At 41.9% G+C, this 27801-nt stretch overlaps 1 protein-coding gene across 2 annotated transcripts; it reads left to right on the top strand.

Moving 5' to 3' along the window:
• The first annotated feature begins 61 nt into the window (after positions 1–61).
• On the top strand, positions 62–27418 carry LOC119511185 (glyoxylate/hydroxypyruvate reductase B-like). 2 transcript variants are annotated; one of them, XM_037805680.1, is made up of 6 exons: positions 62–507; positions 10396–10780; positions 11461–11632; positions 15353–15531; positions 17004–17100; positions 27200–27356. In XM_037805680.1, the coding sequence occupies exons 2-6, from the start codon at positions 10399–10401 to the stop codon at positions 27354–27356; spliced, it is 987 nt and encodes a 328-aa protein (XP_037661608.1). In that variant the 5' UTR covers positions 62–507; positions 10396–10398. The 2 variants fall into 2 exon arrangements, with proteins under 2 accessions (XP_037661608.1, XP_037661609.1); XM_037805681.1 differs by lacking the exon at positions 62–507 and having other exon boundaries at positions 10399–10780; positions 27200–27418.
• The last annotated feature ends 383 nt before the right edge of the window (positions 27419–27801 follow it).

Here is a 27801-nt window from a genome sequence, read left to right as displayed (position 1 = left end):
TCGCGCTCCGCCGCTGGTCGGCACGGACCGGAAGTAGGCGGGCGCGGGGTGCGCGCTGGGCGGTGGAACCGTAGCTGTACAGAAACTTTTCTTTCGGTTACAAAAACTAAAAAGTATTTTTTAGTGGTTGCATTTGGTTTTGATATTTTTTGCTTTCAATTTTTTAATTAAAAATATATTCGTTACTGCCCTTCCCCTTTCCTCCTCTTGGGATTCCGTTAGTTCCTTGCCCCTTGTGTGACCCACGTGCTGCTCGTCCCCACCCCCCACCGGCTGAGTCGAGCTGATTCCTAGCGGGGAAAGCCCCTTAACCCGCTTCCCCTCGCCCCTTCTCCAGGAAACTCCTCCCAGGAATACCGTGGAAACGTCAGTCTTCCTTTCCTTGGAGACAGGGTTCAAAGTTCATTCCACTTTCCATCTGGAGCTCACTTGTGCAGCCGCTGCAGAAGAAGAAACCCCTGAATTTCGAGCCCTGAGTCGAGCCTGCTGAAGGCAACTTCAACAAAGGTAATATCTGTTTTAAAAATTAAGCGATCGTTTTGCAAGTAGGAGAAAATACTGATCTTGAATCTGTTTCAACAGCTCAAATTGAACAGCATGAGGAGAATGCACATAGCAATCAGAAGATGTGAATGCCTGAACTATCACTCTGTTAATCGAAAACAAAGCTGCAAAAGTTTTATCCCCATTTCACCCATGGGTTTATCCTGGGTATGTGTAACTTGCAGGTGCTTGCCCGGGAGCCGGGCTCCTTTGTTGTGGGAATGTTCCCTACCTGTGATTGGTGTTCAGATCTCTAGCACAGGACATCACCAGAGGCCACGCGTCAGGTCCACTGAGCTCAATACAGAAATTCGGGGAGCAGAGGGGAACATAATCTTAGCATGCCACCTCTGTGCCAGGCACCACCAAACATTACCTGTTATTAAGGCTCCACTTTAACTAAGAAACAGAGGAAATGTTAGGAAGGTTGAGTGACCTGTGCAATATCAGCCTGTTCATAAGGAGCGGAGCTCTGAAGTGGACCTAGGAGGGGCTGACTCTAGAGTCTTGCTCTCTCAGTCCTGCTGCCCTCTGAGCACGCTGGACAGCACCTCAGGTAACACATTGATTGCTTTTCAAGGATCCACGTGGATACGGATCTGACTTCCTATCTTGTGCTCCTTTGCTGACCCCCTGGCCTGTGATTAGAGATGGATCAAAGTCTGAGTTCTCACTGAAAGGAATTATAGAGCCAGAGAAAGAGATCAAGAAAAGAGTGGCTCTCCGCATGCACCTGGGGCTCTCTTTGTTGGTAGCTCCATTTCTGCTGATTTGGAATCATCTTCCCTCTTAATGTTTGGAGCAGTTGTTACATTGTCACTAACAATAATACTGGAAAGGCTGTGTGTCATTGCTTTTTTTTTTTTTTTTTTTTTTTTTTTCTGGTGCTTTTTTTTTTTTTTTTTTTTTTTTTTAATCATCATTTTATTGAGATATATTCACATACCACGCAGTCATACAAAACAAATTGTACTTTCGATTGTTTACAGTACCATTACATAGTTGTACATTCATCACCTAAATCAATCCCTGACACCTTCATTAGCACACACACAAAAATAACAAGAATAATAATTAGAGTGAAAAAGAGCAATTGAAGTAAAAAAGAACACTGGGTACCTTTGTCTGTTTGTTTCCTTCCCCTACTTTTCTACACATCCATCCATAAACTAGACAAAGTGGTGTTTGGTCCTTATGGCTTTCCCAATCCCATTGTCACCCCTCATAAGCTACATTTTTATACAACTGTCTTCGAGATTCATGGGTTCTGGGTTGTAGTTTGATAGTTTCAGGTATCCACCACCAGCTACCCCAATTCTTTAGAACCTAAAAAGGGTTGTCTAAAGTGTGCATAAGAGTGCCCACCAGAGTGACCTCTCGGCTCCTTTTGGAATCTCTCTGCCACTGAAGCTTATTTCATTTCCTTTCACATCCCCCTTTTGGTCAAGAAGATGTTCTCCGTCCCACGGTGCCAGGTCTACATTCCTCCCTGGGAGTCATATTCCACGTTGCCAGGGAGATTCACTTCCCTGGGTGTCTGATCCCACGTAGGGGGGAGGGCAGTGATTTCACCTTTCAAGTTGGCTTAGCCAGAGAGAGAGGGCCACATCTGAGCAACAAAGAGGCATTCAGGAGGAGACTCTTAGGCACAAATACAGGGAGGCCTAGCCTCTCCTTTGCAGCAACCGTCTTCCCAAGGGTAAAACTTATGGTAGAGGGCTCAACCCATCAAACCACCAGTCCCCTATGTCTGTGGTCATGTTAGCAACCATGGAGGTGGGGTAGGCGAATACCCCTGCATTCTCCACAGGCTCCTCAAGGGGGCACTACATCTTTTTTTTTTTTTTTTTTTCCCTTGTTTGTCTTTTTTCTTTTCTTTTTTTTTTTTTTTTTTTTTTTTTAACTTTCCCTTCTTTTTTCAAATCACCTGTATAAAAAAAAAAGTTAAAAAGAAAACAAACATACAATAAAAGAGCATTTCAAAGAGACCATAGCAAGGGAGTAAGAAAAAGACAACTAACCTAAGATAACTGCTTAACTTCCAACATGTTCCTACTTTACCCCAAGAAAGTTACATAATATAGCAACATTTCAGTGAACTTGTTCCTACTACAACCATCAGAAATTAACAGACCATAGTCATTTCTGGGCATCCCCAGAACGTTAAATAGCTTATCTGTTCTTCCTGGATTATTGTTCCCCCTTCCTTAATTGCTCTCTACTGCTAGTTCCCCTACATTCTACATTATAAACCATTTGTTTTACATTTTTCAAAGTTCACATTAGTGGTAGCATATAATATTTCTCTTTTTGTGCCTGGCTTATTTCGCTCAGCATTATGTCCTCAAGGTTCATCCATGTTGTCATATGTTTCACCAGATCGTTCCTTCTTACTGCCGCGTAGTATTCCATCGTGTGTATATACCACATTTTATTTATCCACTCATCTGTTGAAGGACATTTGGGTTGTTTCCATCTCTTGGCAATTGTGAATAATGCTGCTATGAACATTGGCGTGCAGATATCTGTTCGTGTCACTGCTTTCCGATCTTCCGGGTATATACCGAGGAGTGCAATCGCTGGATCGAATGGTAGCTCTATATCTAGTTTTCTAAGGAACTGCCAGACTGACTTCCAGAGTGGCTGAACCATTATACAGTCCCACCAACAATGAATAAGAGTTCCAATTTCTCCACATCCCCTCCAGCATTTGTAGTTTCCTGTTTGTTTAATGGCAGCCATTCTAACCGGTGTTAGATGGTATCTCATTGTGGTCTTAATTTGCATCTCTCTAATAGCTAGTGAAGCTGAACATTTTTTCATGTGTTTCTTGGCCATTTGTATTTCCTCTTCAGAGAACTGTCTTTTCATATCTTTTGCCCATTTTATAATTGGGCTGTCTGTACCATTGTCATTGAGTTGTAGGATTTCTTTGTATATGCAAGATATCAGTCTTTTGTCAGATACATGGTTTCCAAAAATTTTTTCCCATTGAGTTGGCTGCCTCTTTACCTTTTTGAGAAATTCCTTTGAGGTGCAGAAACTTCTAAGCTTGAGGAGTTCCCATTTATCTATTTTCTCTTTGTTGCTTGTGCTTTGGGTGTAAAGTCTAGGAAGTGGCCTCCTAATACAAGGTCTTGAAGATGTTTTCCTACATTATCTTCTAGGAGTTTTATGGTACTTTCTTTTATATTGAGATCTTTGGTCCATTTTGAGTTAATTTTTGTGTAGGGAGTGAGGTAGGGGTCCTCTTTCATTCTTTTGGATATGGATATCCAACTCTCCCAGCCCCATTTGTTGAAAAGACCATTATGGCTCAGTTCGGTGACTTTGGGGGCCTTATCAAAGATCAGTCGGCCATAGATCTGAGGGTCTATCTCTGAATTCTCAATTCGATTCCATTGATCTATATGTCTATCTTTGTGCCAGTACCATGCTGTCTTGGCAACTGTGGCTTTATAATAAGCTTCAAAGTCAGGGAGTGTAAGTCCTCCCACTTCGTTTTTCTTTTTTAGAGTGTCTTTAGCAATTCGAGGCATCTTCCCTTTCCAAATAAATTTGATAACTAGCTTTTCCAAGTCTGCAAAGTAGGTTGTTGGAATTTTGATTGGGATTGCATTGAATCTGTAGATGAGTTTGGGTAGAATTGACATCTTAATGACATTTAGCCTTCCTATCCATGAACATGGAATATTTTTCCATCTTTTAAGGTCCCCTTCTATTTCTTTTAGTAGAGTTATGTAGTTTTCTTTGTATAGGTCTTTTACATCTTTGGTTAAGTTGATTCCTAGGTACTTGATTTTTTTAGTTGCTATTGAAAATGGTATCTTTTTCTTGAGTGTCTCTTCAGTTTGTTCATTTCTAGCATATAGAAACATTACTGACTTATGTGCATTAATCTTGTATCCCGCTACTTTGCTAAATTTGTTTATTAGCTCTAGTAGGTGTATCGTTGATTTCTCAGGGTTTTCTAGATATAAGATCATATCATCTGCAAACAATGACAGTTTTACTTCTTCTTTTCCAATTTGGATGCCTTTTATTTCTTTGTCTTGCCGGATTGCCCTGGCTAGCACTTCCAGCACAATGTTGATTAACAGTGGTGACAGCGGGCATCCTTGTCTTGTTCCTGATCTTAGAGGGAAGGCTTTCAGTCTCTCACCATTGAGTACTATGCTGGCTGTGGGTTTTTCATATATGCTCTTTATCATGTTGAGGAAGTTTCCTTCAATTCCTACCTTTTGAAGTGTTTTTATCAAAAAGGGATGTTGGATTTTGTCAAATGCTTTTTCAGCATCTATTGAGATGATCAATTGATTTTTCCCTTTCGAGTTTTTAATGTGTTGTAATACATTGATTGTTTTTCTGATGTTGAACCATCCTTGCATGCCTGGAATGAACCCCACTTGGTCATGGTGTATGATTTTTTTAATGTGTCTTTGGATTCGATTTGCAAGTATTTTGTTGAGGATTTTTGCATCTATATTCATTAGGGAGATTGGCCGGTAGTTTTCCTTTTTTGTAGCATCTTTGCCTGGTTTTGGTATTAGATTGATGTTAGCTTCATAAAATGAGTTAGGTAGTGTTCCATTTTTTTCAATGTTTTGAAAGAGTTTGAGTAAGATTGGTGTCAGTTCTTTCTGGAAAGTTTGGTAGAATTCCCCTGTGAAGCCATCTGGCCCTGGGCATTTATTTGTGGGAAGATTTTTGATGACTGATTGGATCTCTTTGCTTGTGATGGGTTGGTTGAGGTCTTCTATTTCTTCTCTGGTCAGTCTAGGTTGTTCATATGTTTCCAGGAAATTGTCCATTTCTTCTACATTATCCAGTTTGTTGCCATACAGTTGTTCATAATATCCTCTTATAATTTTTTTAATTTCTTCAGGATCTGCAGTTATGTCACCTTTTTCATTCATTATTTTGTTTATATGGGTCTTCTCTCTTTTTGATTTTGTCAGTCTAGCTAGGGGCTTGTCAATCTTGTTGATCTTCTCAAAGAACCAACTTTTGGTGATATTTATCCTTTCTATTGTTTTTTTTGTTCTCTATGTCATTTATTTCTGCTTTAATCCTTGTTATTTCTTTTCTTGTACTTGGTTTAGGATTGGTTTGCTGTTCATTTTCTAGCTTCTTCAGTTGATCCATTAGTTCTTTGATTTTGGCTCTTTCTTCCTTTTTAATATATGCGTTTAGTGCTATAAATTTCCCCCTTAGCACTGCTTTTGCTGCATCCCATAGGTTTTGGTATGTTGTGTTCTCATTTTCATTCGTCTCTATATATTTAGCAATTTCTCTTGCTATTTCTTCTTTAACCCACTGATTGTTTAGGAGTGTGTTGTTTAACCTCCAGGTATTTGTGAATTTTCTAAGTCTCTGATGGTTATTGACTTCTAATTGTATTCCATTGTGGTCAGAGAATGTGCTTTGAATAATTTCAATCTTTTTAAATTTATTGAGGCTTGTTTTATGTCCCAGCATATGATCTATTCTGGAGAAAGTTCCGTGAGCACTAGAAAAGTATGTGTATCCTGGTGATTTGGGATGTAATGTCCTGTAGATGTCTGTTAAATCTAATTCATTTATCAGATTGTTTAGGTTTTCAATTTCCTTATTGGTCTTCTGTCTGGTTGATCTATCTATAGGAGAGAGTGATGTGTTGAAGTCTCCCACAATTATTGTGGAAACATCAATTGCTTCCTTTAGTTTTGCCAATGTTTCTCTCATGTATTTTGTGGCACCTTGATTGGGTGCATAGACATTTACGATTGTTATTTCTTCTTGCTGAATTGCCCCTTTTATTAGTATGTAGTGGCCTTCTTTGTCTCTCAAAACATCCCTGCATTTGAAGTCTATTTTATCTGAGATTAATATTGCTACACCTGCTTTCTTTTGGCTGTAGCTTGCATGAAATATTTTTTTCCATCCTTTCACTTTCAATTTCTTTGTGTCCCTGTGTCTAAGATGAGTCTCTTGTATGCAACATATTGATGGTTCATTTTTTTTGATCCATTCTGCGAATCTATATCTTTTAATTGGGGAGTTTAATCCATTTACATTCAACGTTAAAACCGTGAAGGCATTTCTTGAATCGGCCATCTTATCCTTTGGATTATGTTTGCCATATTTTTCCCTCTCTCTATTAATATCCTTTATTGTACCCATACCGAATCTCTTTAGTACTGAACCTTTCTCCAAGTCTCTCTGTCCTGTCTTTGTTTCTCTGTCTGTAGGGCTCCCTTTAGTATCTCCAGTAGGGCAGGTCTCTTGTTAGCAAATTCTCTCAGCATTTCTTTGTCTGTGAAAAATTTAAGCTCTCCCTCAAATTTGAAGGAGAGCTTTGCTGGATAAAGTATTCTTGGCTGGAAATTCCTCTCTCTCAGAATTTTAAATATATCGTGCCATTGCCTTCTCGCCTCCATGGTGGCTGCTGAGTAGTCACTACTTAGTCTTATGCTGTTTCCTTTGTATGTGGTGAATTGCTTTTCTCTTGCTGCTTTCAGAACTTGCTCCTTCTCTTCTATGTTTGACAGTGTGATCAGTATATGTCTCGGAGTGGGTTTTTTTGGATTTATTCTATTTGGAGTTCGCTGAGCATTTATGATTTGTGTATTTATGTTGTTTAGAAGATTTGGGAAGTTTTCCCCAACAATTTCTTTGAATACTCTTCCTAGACCTTTACCCTTTTCTTCCCCTTCTGGGACACCAATGAGTCTTATATTCGGACGTTTCATATTATCTATCATATCCCTGAGGTCCATTTCGAGTTTTTCAATTTTTTTCCCCATTCTTTCTTTTATGCTTTCATTTTCCATTCTGTCATCTTCCAGGTCACTGATTCGTTGTTCAACTTCCTCTAGTCTTGTACTATGAGTGTCCAGAATCTTTTTAATTTGGTCAACAGTTTCTTTAATTTCCATAAGATCATCCATTTTTTTATTTAGTCTTGCAATGTCTTCTTTATGCTCTTCTAGGGTCTTCTTGATTTCCTTCATATCCCGTACTAGGGTCTCATTGTTCATCTTTAGATCTCTGAGTAGCTGCTCTAGGTGTGTCTCTTCTGGTCTTTTGATTTGGGTGCTTGGGCTTGGGTTATCCATATCGTCTGGTTTTTTCATATGCTTTATAATTTTCTGTTGTTTTTGGCCTCGTGGCATTTGCTGTCCTTGATAGGGTTCTTTTAGGGTTTGTAGACCAGTTGAAGTCCTTATCTCTAATTTATCAGATCTACAGCTTCGTGGAGTACACTTTCTCTAACTAACCAGCAGGTGGCGTCCACGAGCCACCTGTTCTCCACAAGCCAGATCTCCCCTGCTTAGCCTTTTTGGTGAGTGGGGGAGTGAGTCTTGTGGGGCCCAATTGGTGTCCCAAGCTTGCGTGTGTAGTTGGTGTTGCCTGCCCTGTATGTGGGGCGTGTTTCTGGGCAGTCGGGGAGGGGGGGTGGCCCTAACAATCAAATCTCCCTGATGATCCTAGAGTTTTAAAGCTACTGCAATAGTCTAATCCTTCAGTTCAGTCCTGCCACAGTTTGTCTCTGCCACTGACCCACAAGTCTTTGGTATTGGCGTATGGCTCCTGAGACTTGCAAGTGGGCCCCTCTTCCAGGCTGTGCACCCCGGGTCCTCTGTTGAGGGATGACTGTGCTATGTCACAGGTGAGTGCTGTCCCCCCAGGGCAGTTCTGGGCTGCTGGGCTGTGTTGGGAGGCTCCCAGTCTGCTCAAATGATGGCTGAATGGGGCTCTGTTAATTCACACTGCTCCCCCTTCCCAGCTCTGGGACATTCAGCTGAGGTTGCAGGGAAGGCTAATGTCCACGCCCAGTTTTGTGGTGTGTGCCTGTTATTTGAAGCACTTCCGTCACACTGGGTTGTCTGGGGCAGCTCTGGGCTATGGGGCTGGCGATGGGCAGGAGTGTTTCCTGTCCACCAGGATGGTGGCTGTGAGCGGACACCCCCCTTTTCTTGGGAAGTTGTGTTGTTTAGTGAATTTTCTCAGCCACTGGATTATTGCCTTTTGTCTCAGAGCTCTCTTAGTTCTGCTCTTGACTTGACGTGCCCAAATTTCAATTCTTTGAAGCTTTCTGTATTGAGCTTCTTAGAGTAATTGTTTTAGAAAAAGCAAAAAGGATTTAAAAAAAAAAAAAAAAAAAAAAAAAAAAAAAAAAAAAAAAAACGGCCCTCCTCAGAGATCTAATGGGTTATTGAAATGCTAATAGACAAAGCAACCAGGGCCATTAAGGAAAGGTGCCCTGGGCAGAGAGATCAGCCTTGCTTCGGGATTTGCATATGCGCCTCAAGGCCTGATCTCCGCCCTTCCCCTTTCTGTGTTCACCAGAACTCCAAAAATCCTCTGCTTTTACTTTGGAGCTTCTCATGTTGTTTTCCTTCTATGCCCGTCTCCTCTCTGCTGGGCTGGCTGCTCTCAGAGTCTCTGGTGTCTGGCCTCAGTCTATCTATGGTTGGAGTTTGAATCAGTAGAATGAGTTTCCGATGAGAGCAGCCACTGCAATTCTCCCTTCTCCTTCCTGGAGCTGACAGCCCCTCCTCCCCCGGGACTGAGCCTGGCAGGGAGGGGCGCGGGTCCCCTGGCCGCAAAAACTTACAGATTTCGCTGATCTCAGCAGTTCCACGTTTTCATGAGTGTTGTATGAAGTATGCCCAAAGACAGATTGCTCTGTGGTGTCCAGTCCACGCAGTTCCTGGCTTTTTACCTACTTTCCTGGAGGAGTAACTAAAACATACAGCTCACCAGTCTGCCATCTTGCCCCGCCTCCCTCGTGTCATTGCTTTTTAACCCACATTATAGAAAGTCAGAGATGAGGTCAGGAAACAAGCTTCCTCTCTGTGAAAATAAACTAACAAGTTCTGACCTTGACTAAAGCTGCTTCAATCTTTACTCCAAGTCCCAAAAGGAAACATAAGTTTCTTTTAATCAGTGATGCTCTGATCTTTGAATAAGCTTTAAATAGGTTATAGCTTTTTTTTTTCCCTACCAAACTGCAGTGACCCAAAGATAAAATGCATTCACTAACTTCAGCACTAGAAAAGCAATAGGCTTTCTTTTTTAGAGGAAGGACATAAAATGTTTAAAATACCATATGTTTACTCAGGAGCAAGCTTTGTTTAATTCATTTAAAAATAATAACAAATACTTTTTTAGTATCACACTATGGTGAGCTTATTAGTTGTCTATTGCTGCATACGTTGACAGATTACCCTAAAATGTATTGGCTGGAAATAAGGCACATTTATTTCACGGTTCTATGGGTCAGGAATCCAGGAGCGGCTTAGCTGGGTTACTCAGCCTCCGAATCTCTCAGGAGGTTGCAGTCACAGTGTTGGCTGCGGCTGCTGTCATGTCAAGGTTCCACTGGGGGAGGATCCGCTTCCAAACTCACTCACTGGGCCTCTGCCAAAGGCTACCTCTCATCAAGGCAGCTGGTTCCCCCAGAGCGAGGGATGCAAGAAAGTGCCAAGAGAGCAGCTGAGATGGAAGCCACAGTCTTTTAATGAGTTACTCTCAGAAGTACATTATGCATTAGAATCACTTCAGTAAGTTTGGCAACTGCTCCAGGGAGAGGGTCTTTGGGGACATGTAACCCCCACACTCAGAGGATGGAATAGAGACCTAGGTAAGACAGGGAGGCAGTTGAGTGAGATGGAACTTGACTGTGATACTTTCAGGGCTTTGGGTCTGTTATCTTTTAGGTTTTATAGGAATTTGTCCAGGAAATAAAATGAATTCCAGTCTTCTTGGTAATTTAGAAAATCTGATGAGTAGCAGAAGAGCATGTAGGTTTTTCTTTTAAAGATTCTCTTTTCCTTGACTGTAGAAATTGCATTCCCTCTTTTGCAGATCATGGGAGATCAAGAACTACCTGGAGTTTTGGTGTCCGGACTCAAAGGACCACGGGGTGTGTGTGAGGACCATGTCGGGGAGCTGCGGAAGCACTTTAATCTCATTACCATGCAAGAGTTTTTGGAAAACAAAACACAATTTAGTCAAAAGATACAAGCTGTATATATCTGGGGAGGAAATCCAGTTATTGACCTGGAGCTTCTGCAGAGCCTACCCTCCTTGAGGATTATTGCCAATGGAGGAGTCGGCTTAGACCACCTCAACTTGAAGCTCATTGCCAGCTTTGGCGTGAAGGTGGCCAACACACCACACGCTGTTTCAAGCCCCACAGCAGATTTGGGAATGGCCTTATTGCTGGCTTCGGCTCGGAGAGTAGTGGAAGGTAAAATGCCCCATTTAAATGTCGTTAGTTTTCCAAAGAGACTTAACAACAAATATTTGCTAACATATATGTTAAGATAATTTTTAAATATGCAAATAGGCACCTTCAAATAACAAGTCTTCGCTGTTTGTCTCCATATTACCTCTGTGACTTTGTTTCATGTGGGAATTTGAGCCATATTTGGGGCTTTGCAAGAGTAGTGCCCACTCTTGACAATCCAAAAGCAAATATAGTCTCCCAATGGTCTCTGGGAGCAGCTGCCCCCCCCCAGCCCCCGATTTTGCTCCCTACATATCAGTGAAATGCCTGTGCTTGCAGTAGTTTCAGAACCATTATGGAAATGCTGTTGGGGTGGTTCGTTAGCAGGTCAGGCAGGCTAACCCGGATCATGGCCTACAAATGGGTAGGTGGAATCCTACCAGGTCACACATTGTGATGTCTTTGGGAGCATCCCTGGAAAAGGTAATGCCCTGATTCAAAGCATCTTCTTCTCCCAAAGTGGAGACTTGATGTGAAAGGGTTTGAGAAAGGAGATGTGTGTGGAAATGTGTGGATGACCATGGGAATTAGAGCAAGCATCCTCTTAATTTCATCATTTTAGCACAAGGTCCAGGCAAGGATGGTGGGGTTCTGTTTGTGATGCCATCTCCATTGCTCACCCTGCGCCTTGTCCGCTTTAGGTTATCAGTTGGCTATTTCACCAGATACAGAGAACTTCCCCATAAATTGGATGGGTGAAGAAGTGACAGGGGCCGTGCTGGGAATCGTTGGCATGGGCACCATTGGCTACAAGATCGCCCAGAGGGCCAAAGCGTTTGAAATGCAGATTCTGTATCACAACAGGAACCGCAGGTAAAACTCAGAAAATGAACTTTTGAAATTAGCTGAGCTCAACTTATACCATCACTGCTTTAAATGTTGCTTGGATATATTATTCCTCCATTTTTCATAAGACACCTCTATTCTTTCTCTCTATGAAGTAGAACTGGTGACCAAGGAAGGGAACGTGGTATTTTGATAATTACCTAGAAATGTGGCTGTAACTCCTTTCCACTTAAAAAAAAAAAAAATCACAAGGAAGAAAAGAGAGTCTAACTCATCTACCCAGTGTGTGATTTTTTTTTAAATTTCTAAAGTGATTATCTGATCTTGGGAGATGCTATCTACACCCTCTGAGCAATTTGATTGATTCCTTTAATACTGAGGTATTACTTTTTTTTCCAAAGATTTTGAACCTTATATAACTTCCCAAACCAGTCAGCAAGAACTGCCCATTTGGGAGCCTGCCATATTGTCATTTATTTGTGTCTAATTTGCTCATGCTAAGTGAAAGCAAAAGTAATCTCTGCTGGCAATGTAAATTATGGTTTCAGTGGAGATTCTCTCACTACTTGAGGGTAAGTATGTTGCTTTGCTGATGGCTCTAAAATTTATATTTCCTCAAAGCTTTCTTCTGGGTTCTCAATGCATATATTCAACTGCCTTTTTGAAACATGAACTTTTGCCCCCAAACATGTGTTATCTCACTTTCAGTCAAGTCTTCCCCATCTTGAGTGGCACCATCATCCACTCATCTATTGTATCTAAAATCCTGAGAGTCCTCCCTGATTTCTCATTTCCTTCCATGATCCTGTTCCTCTAAAACCAAGCCCTGTTGATTCTGTCTCCAAGGAATGCTTCGACTTTGTCTGCTTTCCCCTCACTTCTCTGAAGCCGCCTTGTTTCCAGCCACCATCACTTCCACTTGCCTGACACCACATCCGCCTAAGGTGCCTCATCACACCCACCCTTGAGCTCTCCACCTTGTCCTCTATAAAACAGCCGGAGGATGGCCATCTTAGTTTGCCACGTGCTGTCATGAATACCACGCAGTGGGTTAGCTTAAACAGTGGGAAATTATTGGCTCATGATTCTGAGGCTAAAAGAAGTCCAAAATCAAGATATTGGGAAGGTTTGCTTTCTCCCTGAAATCTGAAGCTCTCAGGTGCTGGCTGCCAGCAATCTGTGGGGTTCCTTGGCTTGTATCTCTGCCTCCTGTCACATGGCGATGTCCACTCTTTTCCAGATTTCTCCTGACTCCTGGCTTCTTCCAATGGCCTTCTCTTTCTCAGGCCTCCAGTAATCTGGATTAAGGTTACTCTGCTTTAGTTGGCTACACCTTAACTAAAAATAATATCTTCGAGAGGTCCTGTTTACAGTGGGTTCACACTCACAGGAATTCGGGTGCAGATCAAGAGCACTTCTCAATGGGAACACACTCGGTCCTCCACAGAGGTTGTCACTTAAACCCCAATGGCTTCCCACAGCAGGTAGAATAAAACCCAGTTCTTTAGCAACATCTGCAAGACCCTGCATCATCTGGCCCTGCCTGTGTCTCCCGGGGCTTCTTAACCTTTTTGGTCCTGGAGCCTGTTGTCAGTCTGATGTCTGTGACACCCTTCTCAGAATAATATTTTTAAATGCATAAAATAAAATGGATTATTTTCTGTATTGCATATTTCCAATCGTTGAAATACAGCATTTAAATATTAAAAAAGTGAATCATGTTAACGTTTGTGCTTCATGTTAATGTTTGTGCTTCTTGTTAACTCATTAAATAACAAGATCCCAACAGCAGATCAAATAACTGCCATAATTCTGAAGTGATGGCGTAAATGATACTTTGAGAAATCATTGAGATACCTCCAGCAACCAGGCTGTGATACGAGATTATCTGTGATTTCCACTGGTGACCAGGAGGCAGGGAATGCTATTACTACCGACGGTGTGACTGCTTTGGTTTGTTGCTGATGTTCATAATTGAAGGAAATGCTACATTTCTGTTAGAGGTTCATGAAAACACCTGTGAGTATTTTCCTACCGATTTTCTCTGTGGACTCCTTGGGCTGCACAGTGTTTGAGTTCAGAACCCCGCGGTCTACATTCCCTCGTCTTGCTCTCCCCAGGCCAGCGCCACCCCAGACCCGGCGTCTCCCTTGAGCATTCTAGCTGTTCCCCAGCCGGAACCCACACACCCTGCTCTGCTGGGAGCTCTCCCCAACCTGCTCTCCCAGCATGGATCACCCCTCAGAGAGACCTCTCCTGGCCACTCTCTCTTTTAACCATTTGGGTGTCATTGTCACGGCACATTCCACTGTCTGCTCACTTTGCTGTTTGCTTGCCTGTCTCCTTTGCTGCTTGAGCAGGTGGCTCCATGAGACCAGATTTCGTCTGCACTGCTCACCGTTGCGTCCCCAGCAACCAGCAGAGGACTGGAACCTAGGGGAGTCCCATTGTAAACGGAAAGAGTGCTGGCCTTATAAGAAATCTGGAAACACTATTATTACTTTCTGTAACACATTCCTGGAGCTGCTATAACAAAGTACCACAAACCTAGAGGCTTAAAATTTTTGTCTCACAGTTTTGGAGGCCAGAAGTCTGAATTCAAGGTGTCGGCAGGGTTGTGCTCCCTCTGAAACCTGTAGGACAGACTCCTTCCCCTACCTCCCAGCTTCTGCTGCTTAGCTGGCAATCCTTGGTGCTCCTTGCCTCACATTAAGGACCCACCCTGATCCCGTGTGACCTCACCTCTGCCCATCACATCTGTCATGGGTCTGTTTCCAAATAAGGTCATGTTCTGAGCTGCTGAGGGTTAGGGCCTCCACGTGTATTTCTTGGGGATGCAATTCAATCCAGAACACCTAGGAAGCTGGGAGATTCTGTTTTGGAGCTTTTCAATGACTGTTTTCACAGTGGTGGAGCCTGTTGGATAGTGGCAGAGCCTAGGGCCAAGCTTTCAGTGCTGTGAGGCTGCAAACACTGGAGCTGCCGAGGGCACTTCTGGGGAGAATGCCTCATGGGGTGGGGGCACATGGGGGGAGCCCTCACATGCCCATGCCGGGAGCTCCCTGCCACCCCCGGTTCACAGCAGACAGATGCGGTAGCAGATAACTTGTGTCTTTGTTAGTCCTACTTGTAAGTAAGTGGTAGTTACCAGAGATTTCCCTGAACTACTGGAGCTTAGAATTTCTGTTGAATAATCAGCTGTCAGAGGCGGCTAGAGCAGGAGTTCAAGTTGGACCCAAAACAATAACCAACATCTTAACTGCTCCAAAACCTTTGGCACATGCCTTATCCTCAGCAGTCAGCACTCCAAGGCCCTTCCCTGCTTTTCCAGGGGTCTTTAATGTGTTTAACAGCCACTGGCATTACTAAAAGCAAACGTGATGCACGGCTCAGTGCTCAGGACTGTTCTGGACTCTGGGGGTTCAAAGAAGTAAGGTGAAGCCCCTGCCCTCAGGATGCTCCCCATTGGGGTGGCAGGCCCCCTGAGAACCAAAGGTGCTGCAGGGCTTCCCTTGAGCCAGAGCCTCCACGCGGGTGCTGGGCTGCTGCTGGTGCTGGGCTCGGCAGGGCCTGGGCCTCGGCATCTTGGCCTGCTGGACCCCCAGCAGCACCCGGCGGGAGAGACTCCGGTCATTCGACCTTGCTTGGCTGCACTCAGAGACTCCTTTCCGGAAAGGTTTGCCTTTCCTTGGGGCAATGTGATGAGTTTCTGGCCAGAGAAGATAGTTTTTCTTATTATCTTTATAGGAAATTGGAGGAGGAAGCAGCTGTTGGGGCCGTGTACTGTGAGAAGCTGGATGACCTGCTGCGGCAGTCGGACTTCGTGATGCTGGCAGTGACGCTGACCCCCCAGACACAGAAGCTCATTGGGAAGCAGGAGTTGAAGCTGATGAAACCCACGGCCATTCTCATCAATATCGGCAGAGGTAACTGGTGCCCCATGTGGCTGTCCATGGGCTAAATGCATGGTGCTCTCGTTTGGTTAAAAAATACTGCAAGAGGAAATCCCTCAGCTATACTTTTGGCATTTCTAGTCACCTTTTTTCCTGAATGGGTGCCATGGTTTGAAAAATCCACTTAGAGTGGTGGACCAGTAAATTAAAGGGAATTTTGTTTTCTAGTTAAAAATATTTCTGAAGTTTGTCTTGACATTGTTTTGAACCTAAAATCAGTGACAAAAGGGATGAGAATGTGGGGTTTTAGAATCCAACTTTGGGTATTTATTTGGGGTGGGGATGTTATAGTTTCGTCCTCTGGGAACAAAATTTATGGGGATGAATTTTCTGAGTGATCACTTTCTAAAATTAATGTAGTATTACTTTGATTAATTGACATTTACTTTGTGCTTTATGTGAGGTAGTTGGCCCTATCTACGCGCTAATCAAATAATGCGGTGAGTTGACTATGACATTGTTAGAGAAGAGAAAACAAGTTCTTTTGACATTGGCAAGTGACGGCACATAGGAGAATCGATGTCTGGTATCAAATATCAAGGCAGTGTGCTTTTGGGGGTTGGGGTTAGCCCACCTGTGTAAGCTGCTGCATTTCAGTTCTCTCATCTATAAAACAAGGGTAACAGTGCTTGCCATGAGCTTCACAGGGTTGCGGTGACATATTTGGAAGTTCTCTGAAAACCCAGGCTCTTGAGAGACAAGTGAACGTTGAGGGCATCATGTGTGCTTTCAGAAATGCCAGGGGGGATGCCATATCAGAGAAGCAAAAACAAAACAAATGACAACCCCCCAGGAAAGAGCCTGGCCTGGGCCTCCTCTGCACAGCAGCCTGGTGGGCGTGGGGTGTCAGTGTCAGGACCACTGCTCAGAGGTGGGCTGCAGGGTGGAGGTGCCCCTCAGCTGGTGGCTCCTACATATCATCGGCATGAAGGAAAGAGGTTTTCTTCTCAGCTCCTGCTGCTCGGACATCCCATTTTGTTTGTCTTTGAGACACTATGTTTGTGGCTAGTTTTTCAATGTGTGTATAAAACTACTATTTGGGAGCTCTTTTCTCCTAGTTCCAGCCCTGTGATGGTGTCAGAAGCCTGGTGAAGGAAGTTAGACAAATCTTGGTGCCTTAGAAGCTGTGTGATCTTGGGCATATTGTGTAACCTGCAGGCCTCAGTTTCCTCATCTGTAGAATTAATATTGTCCTTGACAGGTTATCTGAGGATTCAGCAAGATGATGTATGCGAAAGGCTTGGCACTCCACCTGGCATGTCTGATACCTCTAATGATATTTTGGGCAGCGTGAAATTCATGGGTTCTTTGTAAGACCCTTGACAGACCTTTAAACATGTTATTGGAAAAAAAAAATAGATGTGTTTGGGATAGGAGCTAATGAGACCAATACTTCTTTTCTGTGTGTTGTTTACATATGGTGATGTGATTGTTTTGTCACTCAGGTCTGTTAGTTGATCAAGATGCCCTGGGGGAGGCGCTTCAGGCCGGAATCATTAAAGCCGCAGCACTGGATGTAACATACCCAGAACCTCTGCCAAGGTAACAAACTAGAAAAAAATCTAGCAATCTTTCTCGTAAAAGCAGAGGCAATGTCCTCATCCAGTTTGGCTTTTGCAGCCTTCCTAAGTCATAGAGCTATAGGATCTTGGACTCAGAAGGGGCCCAAGAAGTCCTCTGGTGACAGGTGCCAACAAGCGCAGGAGGCACATCTCTGACATATGGCTCCCAGCCTCTGCTTCCTTCCTCCAGGCACGGAGAGCTCACTACACGCGAGGCAGTGGACCCCATTCATGGGAACTCTACCTAGAATGTTCTTTCTCATAGCACACCACAGCAGTCCTCTCCTCTACCCATTGGCCCTGGTTTGTCCTCTGGCACATCAAAGGATGAATTTGGTCTTCTCTTTTACAGACCGTTTTAGTTGCCTGGGCTGCTCAAGCAAATACCATGCAATGGGTTGGCTTAAACAGTGGGATTTTATTGGCTCATGGTTTGAGGCTAGGATTCCAAAATTGAGACGTCAGTAGGGCGATGCTCTCTTCCCCAGACTGGCCTTCTGGGGCTGGCTGCTGGTGGTCCTTGTCCTTGGCTGCCGTGTGACACACAGAGGCCTCCCCTGACCTCTCCCTTCTCTTCCAGCCTCCACTGATGCTCAGCTTCTGGCTGCTCCCTCTGTGGCTTTCTCTTTATCTGTTTGAATTTCACTCTTTTTATAAAGGATTTCGGTAATGGCATGAAGACCCATCCTGACTGAGTTGGGCCACACTGTAACTGAAATAACCTAATCAAAAGCTCCCACTTGCAGTGGGTTCACACCCACAGGAGTGGATTAAGTTTAAGAACATAGCTCCAAACCACTGCACTGCCCTTCATATGTTTCATCTTGTCTAATTTTTTTGAGACTGAATATCACATTCTTCAATTGCAGCCTAGATTATGGGGTTTCCACATACATTGCCATTATCCTTCTCTTCCTCCCAGCACTTTTAATTGTTTGATAATAGGTTCCTAAGAACTAAACACAATATTCATGTTGTGGCCTGACCACTGTAGAAAAATAAAATAAAAGTATTAGTAATACATGTTTTCTAGCAGCTACATTTTACCCTTAATTCATTAAGGATTAGTCAGCTAAAATTGAAATCATTGTTTCCTCAAATGATCTTTACATATATGTGGAATTTTACATTTATTTCTATTTAATTTCATTTGTGTGATTTTTGTAAAAACTTTATTGAAGTATAATTTATATACTATACAACTCACCCATTTTAAGTGTATAATTTACTGATTTTTAGTAAATTTATAAGTCATGCAACCATCACCCCAAAAAGATACGTTATACTAATCTGTTTTCTGTCTCTAGTGATTTGCCTTTTCTGGAAATTTTGTATAAACAGAATCATACAACATGTAGTCCATTGCATCTGACTTCTTTCACTTGGGATAATGATTTTGAGACCATGATTAAATATGTTAGTAGTTTCTTTTTATTGCTGAACCATATTCCATTGTGTGGATATAACACATTTTGATTATCCATTATCAATTAATAAATATTTGAATTGTTTCTATATTGGGGGTATCATGAGTAATGTGCTGTGGATTTTTGTGTACAAGTCTTTGTGTGGGCGTATGTTTTCAGTTCTGTTAGGTAGCTATCTAGGAGTGGAATTATTGGTTCACATGGTAAGTTTATGTTTTACTTTTTAAGAAACTATCAACTCTTTTGCGAAGTGTCTGCACCATTTTACACCCCCATCAGCAATGTATAAGGGTTGCAGTTTCTCCGTATCTTCACAAACATTTGGTATTTTCTGTCTTTTTGATTGTAGCCATTGTAGTGTGTGAGGTGGTATCTCATTTAAAAAATGGACTTCATTAAAGTTAAAAACTTTTTTACTTCAAAAGACAACATTAAGAAAATGAGAAGATAGGCTACAAGCTTGGAGAAAATAATTGTAAATTATGTATTTGATAGAGGACTTGGATCCAGACTATATCAAGAACACTTAAAACTCAGTAATACAGAAACAAAAAAAAATTTAATGGGAAAAATATTTAAATAGATACTGCACCAAAGAAAATCTATGAATGACTAAGCATATGAACAGATGCTGAACAGCTCAACGTCATTAATCATAAGGGACGTGCAGATTGTTTGCGTGCTTTGGCCCAACATTCCAACCTATTAAGCTGGAGTCTTGATTATGTCATTTACTTTTTTTTTTTTTTTTTTTTTTTTTTTCCCAATTTGGATGCCTTTTATTTCTTTGTCTTCCCGGATTGCCCTGGCTAGCACTTCCAGCACAATGTTGAATAACAGTGGTGACAGCGGGCATCCTTGTCTTGTTCCTGATCTTAGAGGGAAGGCTTTCAGTCTCTCACCATTGAGTACTATACTGGCTGTGGGTTTTTCATATATGCTCTTTATCGTGTTGAGGAAGTTTCCTTCAATTCCTACCTTTTGAAGTGTTTTTATCAAAAAGGGATGTTGGATTTTGTCAAATGCTTTTTCAGCATCTATTGAGATGATCAATTGATTTTTCCCTTTTGACTTGTTAATGTGTTGTAATACATTGATTGATTTTCTTATGTTGAACCATCCTTGCATGCCTGGAATAAACCCCACTTGGTCATGGTGTATGATTTTTTTAATGTGTCTTTGGATTCGATTTGCAAGTATTTTGTTGAGGATTTTTGCATCTATATTCATTAGGGAGATTGGCCGGTAGTTTTCCTTTTTTGTAGCATCTTTGCCTGGTTTTGGTATTAGATTGATGTTAGGTTCATAAAATGAGTTAGGTAGTGTTCCATTTTCTTCAATGTTTTGAAAGAGTTTGAGTAAGATTGGTGTCAGTTCTTTCTGGAAAATTTGGTAGAATTCCCCTGTGAAGCCATCTGGCCCTGGGCATTTATTTGTGGGAAGATTTTTGATGACTGATTGGATCTCTTTGCTTGTGATGGGTTGGTTGAGGTCTTCTATTTCTTCTCTGGTCAGTCTAGGTTGTTCATATGTTTCCAGGAAATTGTCCATTTCCTCTACATTATCTAGTTTGTTGCCATACAGTTGTTCATAGTATCCTCTTATAATTTTTTTAATTTCTTCAGGATCTGCAGTTATGTCACCTTTTTCATTCATTATTTTGTTTATATGGGTCTTCTCTCTTTTTGATTTTGTCAGTCTAGCTAGGGGCTTGTCAATCTTGTTGATCTTCTCAAAGAACCAACTTTTGGTGATATTTATCCTCTCTATTGTTTTTTTGTTCTCTATGTCATTTATTTCTGCTTTAATCCTTGTTATTTCTTTTCTTGTACTTGGTTTAGGATTGGTTTGCTGTTCATTTTCTAGCTTCTTCAGTTGATCCATTAGTTCTTTGATTTTGGCTCTTTCTTCCTTTTTAATATATGCGTTTAGTGCTATAAATTTCCCCCTTAGCACTGCTTTTGCTGCATCCCATAGGTTTTGGTATGTTGTGTTCTCATTTTCATTCGTCTCTATATATTTAGCAATTTCTCTTGCTATTTCTTCTTTAACCCACTGATTGTTTAGGAGTGTGTTGTTTAACCTCCAGGTATTTGTGAATTTTCTAAGTCTCTGATGGTTATTGACTTCTAATTGTATTCCATTGTGGTCAGAGAATGTGCTTTGAATAATTTCAATCTTTTTAAATTTATTGAGGCTTGTTTTATGTCCCAGCATATGATCTATTCTGGAGAAAGTTCCATGAGCACTAGAAAAGTATGTGTATCCTGGTGATTTGGGATGTAATGTCCTGTATATGTCTGTTAAATCTAATTCATTTATCAGATTGTTTGGGTTTTCAATTTCCTTATTGGTCTTCTGTCTGGTTGATCTATCTATAGGAGAGAGTGATGTGTTGAAGTCTCCCACAATTATTGTGGAAACATCAATTGCTTCTTTTAGTTTTGCCAGTGTTTCTCTCATGTATTTTGTGGCACCTTGATTGGGTGCATAGACATTTACGATTGTTATTTCTTCTTGCTGAATTGCCCCTTTTATTAGTATGTAGTGGCCTTCTTTGTCTCTCAAAACATCCCTGCATTTGAAGTCTATTTTATCTGAGATTAATATTGCTACACCTGCTTTCTTTTGGCTGTAGCTTGCATGAAATATTTTTTTCCATCCTTTCACTTTCAGTTTCTTTGTGTCCCTGTGTCTAAGATGAGTCTCTTGTATGCAACATATTGATGGTTCATTTTTTTTTTGATCCATTCTGCGAATCTATATCTTTTAATTGGGGAGTTTAATCCATTTACATTCAACGTTATAACCGTGAAGGCATTTCTTGAATCAGCCATCTTATCCTTTGGTTTATGTTTGTCATATTTTTCCCCTCTATCTATTAATATCCTTTATTGTACCCATACCGAATCTCTTTAGTACTGAACCTTTCTCCAAGTCTCTCTGTCCTTTCTTTGTTTCTCTGTCTGTAGGGTTCCCTTTAGTATCTCCAGTAGGGCAGGTCTCTTGTTAGCAAATTCTCTCAGCATTTGTTTGTCTGTGAAAAATTTAAGCTCTCCCTCAAATTTGAAGGAGAGCTTTGCTGGATAAAGTATTCTTGGCTGGAAATTTTTCTCACTCAGAATTTTAAATATATCGTGCCACTGCCTTCTCGCCTCCATGGTGGCTGCTGAGTAGTCACTACTTAGTCTTATGCTGTTTCCTTTGTATGTGGTGAATTGCTTTTCTCTTGCTGCTTTCAGAACTTGCTCCTTCTCTTCTGTGTTTGACAGTGTGATCAGTATATGTCTCGGAGTGGGTTTATTTGGATTTATTCTATTTGGGGTTCGCTGAGCATTTATTATTTGTGTATTTATGTTGTTTAGAAGATATGGGAAGTTTTCCCCAACAATTTCTTTGAATACTCTTCCTAGACCTTTACCCTTTTCTTCCCCTTCTGGGACACCAATGAGTCTTATATTTGGACGTTTCATATTATCTATCATATCCCTGAGGTCCATTTTGATTTTTTCAATTTTTTTCCCCATTCTTTCTTTTATGCTTTCATTTTCCATTCTGTCATCTTCGAGGTCACTGATTCGTTGTTCAACTTCCTCTAGTCTTGTACTATGAGTGTCCAGAATCTTTTTAATTTGGTCAACAGTTTCTTTAATTTCCATAAGATCATCCATTTTTTTATTTAGTCTTGCAATGTCTTCTTTATGCTCTTCTAGGGTCTTCTTGATTTCCTTTGTCTCCCGTACTATGGTCTCATTGTTCATCTTTAGTTCTTTGAGTAGCTGCTCTAGGTGCTGTGTCTCTTCTGTTCTTTTGATTTGGGTGCTTGGGCTTGGGTTATCCATATCGTCTGGTTTTTTCATATGCTTTATAATTTTCTGTTGTTTTTGGCCTCGTGGCATTTGCTGAACTTGATAGGGTTCTTTTAGGATTTGTAGACCAATTGAAGTCCTTATCTCTAATTTATCAGATCTACAGCTTCGTGGAGTACACTTTCTCTAACTAACCAGCAGGTGGCATCCACGAGCCACCTGTTCTCCACAAGCCAGTTCTCCCCTGCTTAGCCTTTTTGGTGAGTGGGGGAGTGAGTCTTGTGGGGTCCAATTGGTGTACCAAGCTTGCGTGTGTAGTTGGTGTTGCCTGCCCTGTATATGGGGCGTGTTTCTGGGCAGTCGGGGGGGGGGGGTGGCTCTAACAATCAAATCTCCCTGGTGATCCTAGAGTTTTAAAGCTGCTGCAATAGTCTAATCCTTCAGTTCAGTCCTGCCACAGTTTGTCTCTGCCACTGACCCACAAGTCCTTGGTATTGGCGTATGGCTCCTGAGACTTGCAAGTGGGCCCCTCTTCCAGGCCGTGCACCCCGGGTCCTCTGTTGAGGGATGACTGTGCTATGTCACAGGTGAGTGCCGTCTCCCCAGGGCAGTTCTGGGCTGCTGGGCTGTGTATGGAGGCTCCCAGTCTGCTGAAATGATGGCTGAATGGGGTTTTGTTAATTCACATTGCTCTACCTTCCCAACTCTGGGACAGTCAGCTGAGGTTGCAGGGAAGGCTAATGTCCACGCCCAGTTTTGTGGTGTGTGCCTGTTATTTGAAGCACTTCCGTCACACTGGGTTGTCTGGGGCAGTTCTGGGCTATGGGGCTGGCGATGGGCAGGAGTGTTTCCTGTCCACCAGGATGATGGCTGTGAGCGGACACCCCCCTTTTCTTGGGAAGTTGTGGTGTTTAGTGAATTTTCTCAGCCACTGGATTATTGCGTTTTGTCTCAGAGCTCTCCTAGTTCTGCTCTTGACTTGACCTGCCCAAATTGCAAGTCTTTGAAGCTTTCTGTATTGGGCTTCTTAGAGTAATTGTTTTAGAAAAAGAAAAAAGGATTAAAAAAAAAAAAAAAAAGGGGGCCCTCCTCAGAGATCTAATGGGTTATTGAAATGCTAAGAGACAAAGCAACCAGGGCCATTAAGGAAAGGTCCACAGGGCAGAGAGATCAGCTTTTCTTCGGGATTTGCATATGCCCCTCAGGGCCCTTCCCCTTTCTATGTTCACCAGAACTCCAAAAATCCTCCGCTTTTATTTTGGAGTTTTTCGTGTTGTTTTTTTTTTCTCTGTGCCTGTCTCCTCTCTGCTGGGCTGGCTGCTCTCAGATTCTCTGGTGTCTGGTCTCCGTCTATCTATGGTTGGAGTTTGGATCAGCAGAATGAGTTTCCGATAAGGGCTGCCACTGCAGTTCTCCCTTCTCCTTCTCGGAGCTGACAGCCCCTCCTCCCACGGGACTGAGCCTGGCAGGGAGGGGCGCAGGTCCCCTGGCCGCAAAAACTTACAGATTTTGCTGATCTCAGCAGTTCCACGTTTTCATGAGTGTTGTATGAAGTATGCCCAAAGTCAGATTGCTCTGTGGTGTCCAGTCCACGCAGTTCCTGGCTTTCTACCTACTTTCCTGGAGGAGTAACTAAAACATACAGCTCACCAGTCTGCCATCTTGCCCCGCCTCCTATGTCATTTACTTTTAATCTGGATTCGGTCATTCATTAAACTACCCTTCCTAGCTTTGGTTTCTAGCAGTAAACAAAGTACCATAAGCTGAATGTTTTAGGTTAACACAAAATTTAATACCTAAGTTTATCAAGAACAACCATAGAACTTCAGACATTTCTGAGAAAAACAAGAATTTTCTAGAACAGAACTTCTCAAAGTGTGGTCTGGGGACCTCTGGGGATCCCTTAAACCCTTTCATGGGATCTGTGGGGTCAAAATTTTCATAATACTGTTAAGATATTATTTACCTTTTCACTCATGTTTTCTCATGAGAATATACAGTGGCATTTTCCAGAGGCTAATTGATCTGTGTTGATGTCATCACTCTGATGGCTAATGGAATGCGTGCTTCTGTATTATTGTATTAATTTTTTTTTCAGTTTTAATTCCTAAATGTTGATAGATATTACCCACATAAACAACTTTGTGGTTTCAGTTTTTTAAGAGTGCAAAGAGGTCTTGAGACCAAAAGTTTGAGAACCACTGATCTAGAACAAAATTAATTTTAATACAAATTAGGAAGCATGAGCATGTTTGACAGTCATCTGTCAACTTATTTTGAAACCTAGAAGTCACATGATTTATCCCTGTTGCCTATTCTGCTAAAAATGAGCTTTAAATTAGATTCACTGTCAAGTCACAGGGCAAATGGCAGGGTTATATCCCAAAGTTTAGCTTAACCTAATAAGGTGTGCACTCTCAGTGTCCCATGTGAAATCATTTTTAGGGGGTCAAGAGACTTAGCAAGTATTTTATGAATAATTTGATATTTGGCTATCTGTATTCATTTCTAATCTCTATCAGATATGTTTGCATTTTTGTCTTGACTTTTTGGAGAAAATTTTTACTGCTGCTTACCACAGGCATGCTCTACTGCAAAATAATTTAAAGAGTAGGAAATGTGTGTTTATTCAGTCATTCTGCATAAGCATTCTTTGCTTTACAAAAGGACTTACTGTAACATTATTTTAAAAGGAAAAAGACTTCATTTGGAAATGGTGTCAAGGGTATCTAAGACAGGTTCAGTGATTTTCTAGAAGGATCACAGAACTCAGAAAAGTGGTTATAGTTTATACTCCGGTTATGGTTTATTATGTGACGGCTTACAGCTTAAAATCAGCAAAGGCAAAACACACATGGGATGGAGTGCAGGAGGAACCAAATATGAGCTTCCAGTTGCCCTTTTCTTCTGGAATTGCACAGACAGCTCTTACTTCTCAAAATTGTGTGACTGTACTATGAAGTATTGCCAACCAGAGAAGTGTACCCAAACCTTGATGTCCAGAGTTTTAATTGGGGCTTAGTCACATACGCTTGGAACATCCACACGACTGGCTCTAGCTACTCAGACTCCTTCCCTACTGGAAGTCAAACTGACACAGTGTGGTCCAGGGCCCAGGTGAACAACAACAGGTGTTCACCAGAAATCACACTGTTAGCATAAACTGTCTGGCATGGCCCAAGACCATATGCAAAGACTCTTTTAACGGGCAGGATATTCCAAGGGCTGAACGGTCATCTCCAAGGAGCCAGGCAAGGGCAGTCCTTCCTTGCGAATGTGGTGGGTTTGAGCACCCCAGGTGCGCTGTGTAGGCCATCTTCCTGGTCCTGGGACTAGGCTGTCTTACAACAGAATGATATTTGTCTGAGTGTCTGCGTTCTCTATAGCATTTATAAAACAGATACAGTAATAGTATCAGTATGAATATGCCTAGTATTTGGAGGAACCAGTATGAGTTATGGATAGATTTAAAGAAACAACTAATCCATTTTATAAAGCCATCATGTACATTTTCATATTTTTGTACCAATTTAATTTCTCATTCCCCCACCTTGATGTGCTGCTCACTATTGTGCATTGTGATAAACCTGTGCATAGAAAAACTATTTGGCATAGAAAGTAGCTGGTGATTAGCTAAATCCAGTTCTTCCCCAAACCTGGCACTTTCCATGGGTATTACATCCTGAGGAGGCTTTGACTCAATCTCTTAATACATTTGATTATCAAAATCTGTATTATCATAAGACTTATTTACATAAGGTAGTTAAATCTCACCAGCAATGCCAGCGTTATGCCATATCAGAGTATGGTCATGGTACAATTCAGTTTCATTACAGAACAAAGCAGTAAGAATGACAGAGGTATTTGCTAGACCTTCCCAGTAGAATCAATCCTTTCCCAGATACAAGATAGGCATCATTACAGTTGGCTATGATTTGGTTATTTCTGGGTTCCAAGTCAGTTGGGGACAAAACCAGTCACCCTGTTTCAGTTCACAGGCTTGTGCTGAGACTGGTTTCCATTGTGTGCTGGCAGAGCCACCTCCCTCCTACAGGGAGATGGGTGTTGGTCAGAATAGCTCCTCTCCCTGCTGACTGTGCTGCAGGATATATCCTAATCTGATCTGATCTCCAGGAGAAAGCAGTCACAGTGCATCCATATGAATTGTAGGTAACCCCAGAGAAATTCCACAGTTTTGGAGGTCCATAAGTTTCCCATAGGTGTGATCCTTGAGCCTCAGTGCTAGGATGGAGAACCCTTGCCCCATGGCTACTTTGGCCTCTGTATTTTCAAGAGGTTCTGTTGGGTTGGGGTACAAGTCCTTGCTCAGTGCTGGGTCCTAGCATTATCCAGCATTATTTTTGAGTCTGCCAGACTGACTTCACCAAAGCCTCATCATCTTTGCAGGCTGACTGCCAACCTTGCCTTCCTTAAAGAAAATTCACTCCAATTGCTTTATTTCAGGCATCTGAATGCTGCTCCTCATTAAAAGCTAATTCTGCTTGCTCTATGATGCCTGGGCTGGCACCTTATCTCCCCTAAAGCCCTTTTCTGTCCTGTGGGCCAATGTTGGGTAGTCCACCATGCTTGTTGCTGCCACGGTGTACTCATGGCCTGAGTGTGGTTAGAATAAATGTTCTGTACCCAAAAATGTTAGGTACCCAGTTAGGATTAGATGGGTGGCAATCACACCTCAATGTGATTTGGTTTGAGTATGCCATAAAGCCTCCTATAGCCATCCTTGTCTTACTGTGGGATTGTTCCCAACGGGACGTGAAACCAGAATGAGTTTAAAGAGACCAAACGATTCTGAACCATTTTCCTGAATTAATTTGTATTTCAGAGATCATCCTTTGTTGAAGTTGAAGAACATCATTCTGACACCTCACATTGGAAGTGCTACTCATCAAGCCAGACGACAAATGATGGAAAATTTGGTCAAAAGCATTCTGGCATCTCTCAATGGCCTTCCCATTCCTAATGAAGTGCTTCTTAAATAATTTATGTGAGCTGAGGAATTCACTGGAATGAAATGACAGACTAAATGGAAAAGTCACTTTTATTTTGTGTGTTTTACCTATGTGAGAGCCTTTCATATGGATGGTTTAATATTATTTTGACCAAAAAGCTTATGAATAGTGATAATGGTTAATATTTCTTGAGAGCTCAAGTGCTTTACTTCCATTATCTCACTTAACCTCAAGACAGTTCTATGAGGGGAGTTCTGTTATTAGTCCCTATTTCACAGATAAGAAAACATTACTTGTTTAAACTCTCACAGCCCACAAATCTTTGAATTTGTGCTGCACCCAGTGGTCTATGTTGCCTTCCATCTTGTTAAATTCTAATAGCCAATTGGGTTATGTAGTTTCCCTGATAATCTAAGTATTACTCATTAATTTCTTTCAATCATTCAACAGATACTTATTGAGGACCTTCCATGTA

The sequence above is a fragment of the Choloepus didactylus genome, chromosome 16, assembly GCF_015220235.1.
Source record: "Choloepus didactylus isolate mChoDid1 chromosome 16, mChoDid1.pri, whole genome shotgun sequence".
NCBI classification, from domain to species: Eukaryota; Metazoa; Chordata; class Mammalia; order Pilosa; family Megalonychidae; genus Choloepus; species Choloepus didactylus.
The sequence above is the reverse complement of the archived record's forward strand: the minus strand, read 5'-3'. Positions and strand labels throughout refer to the sequence as shown.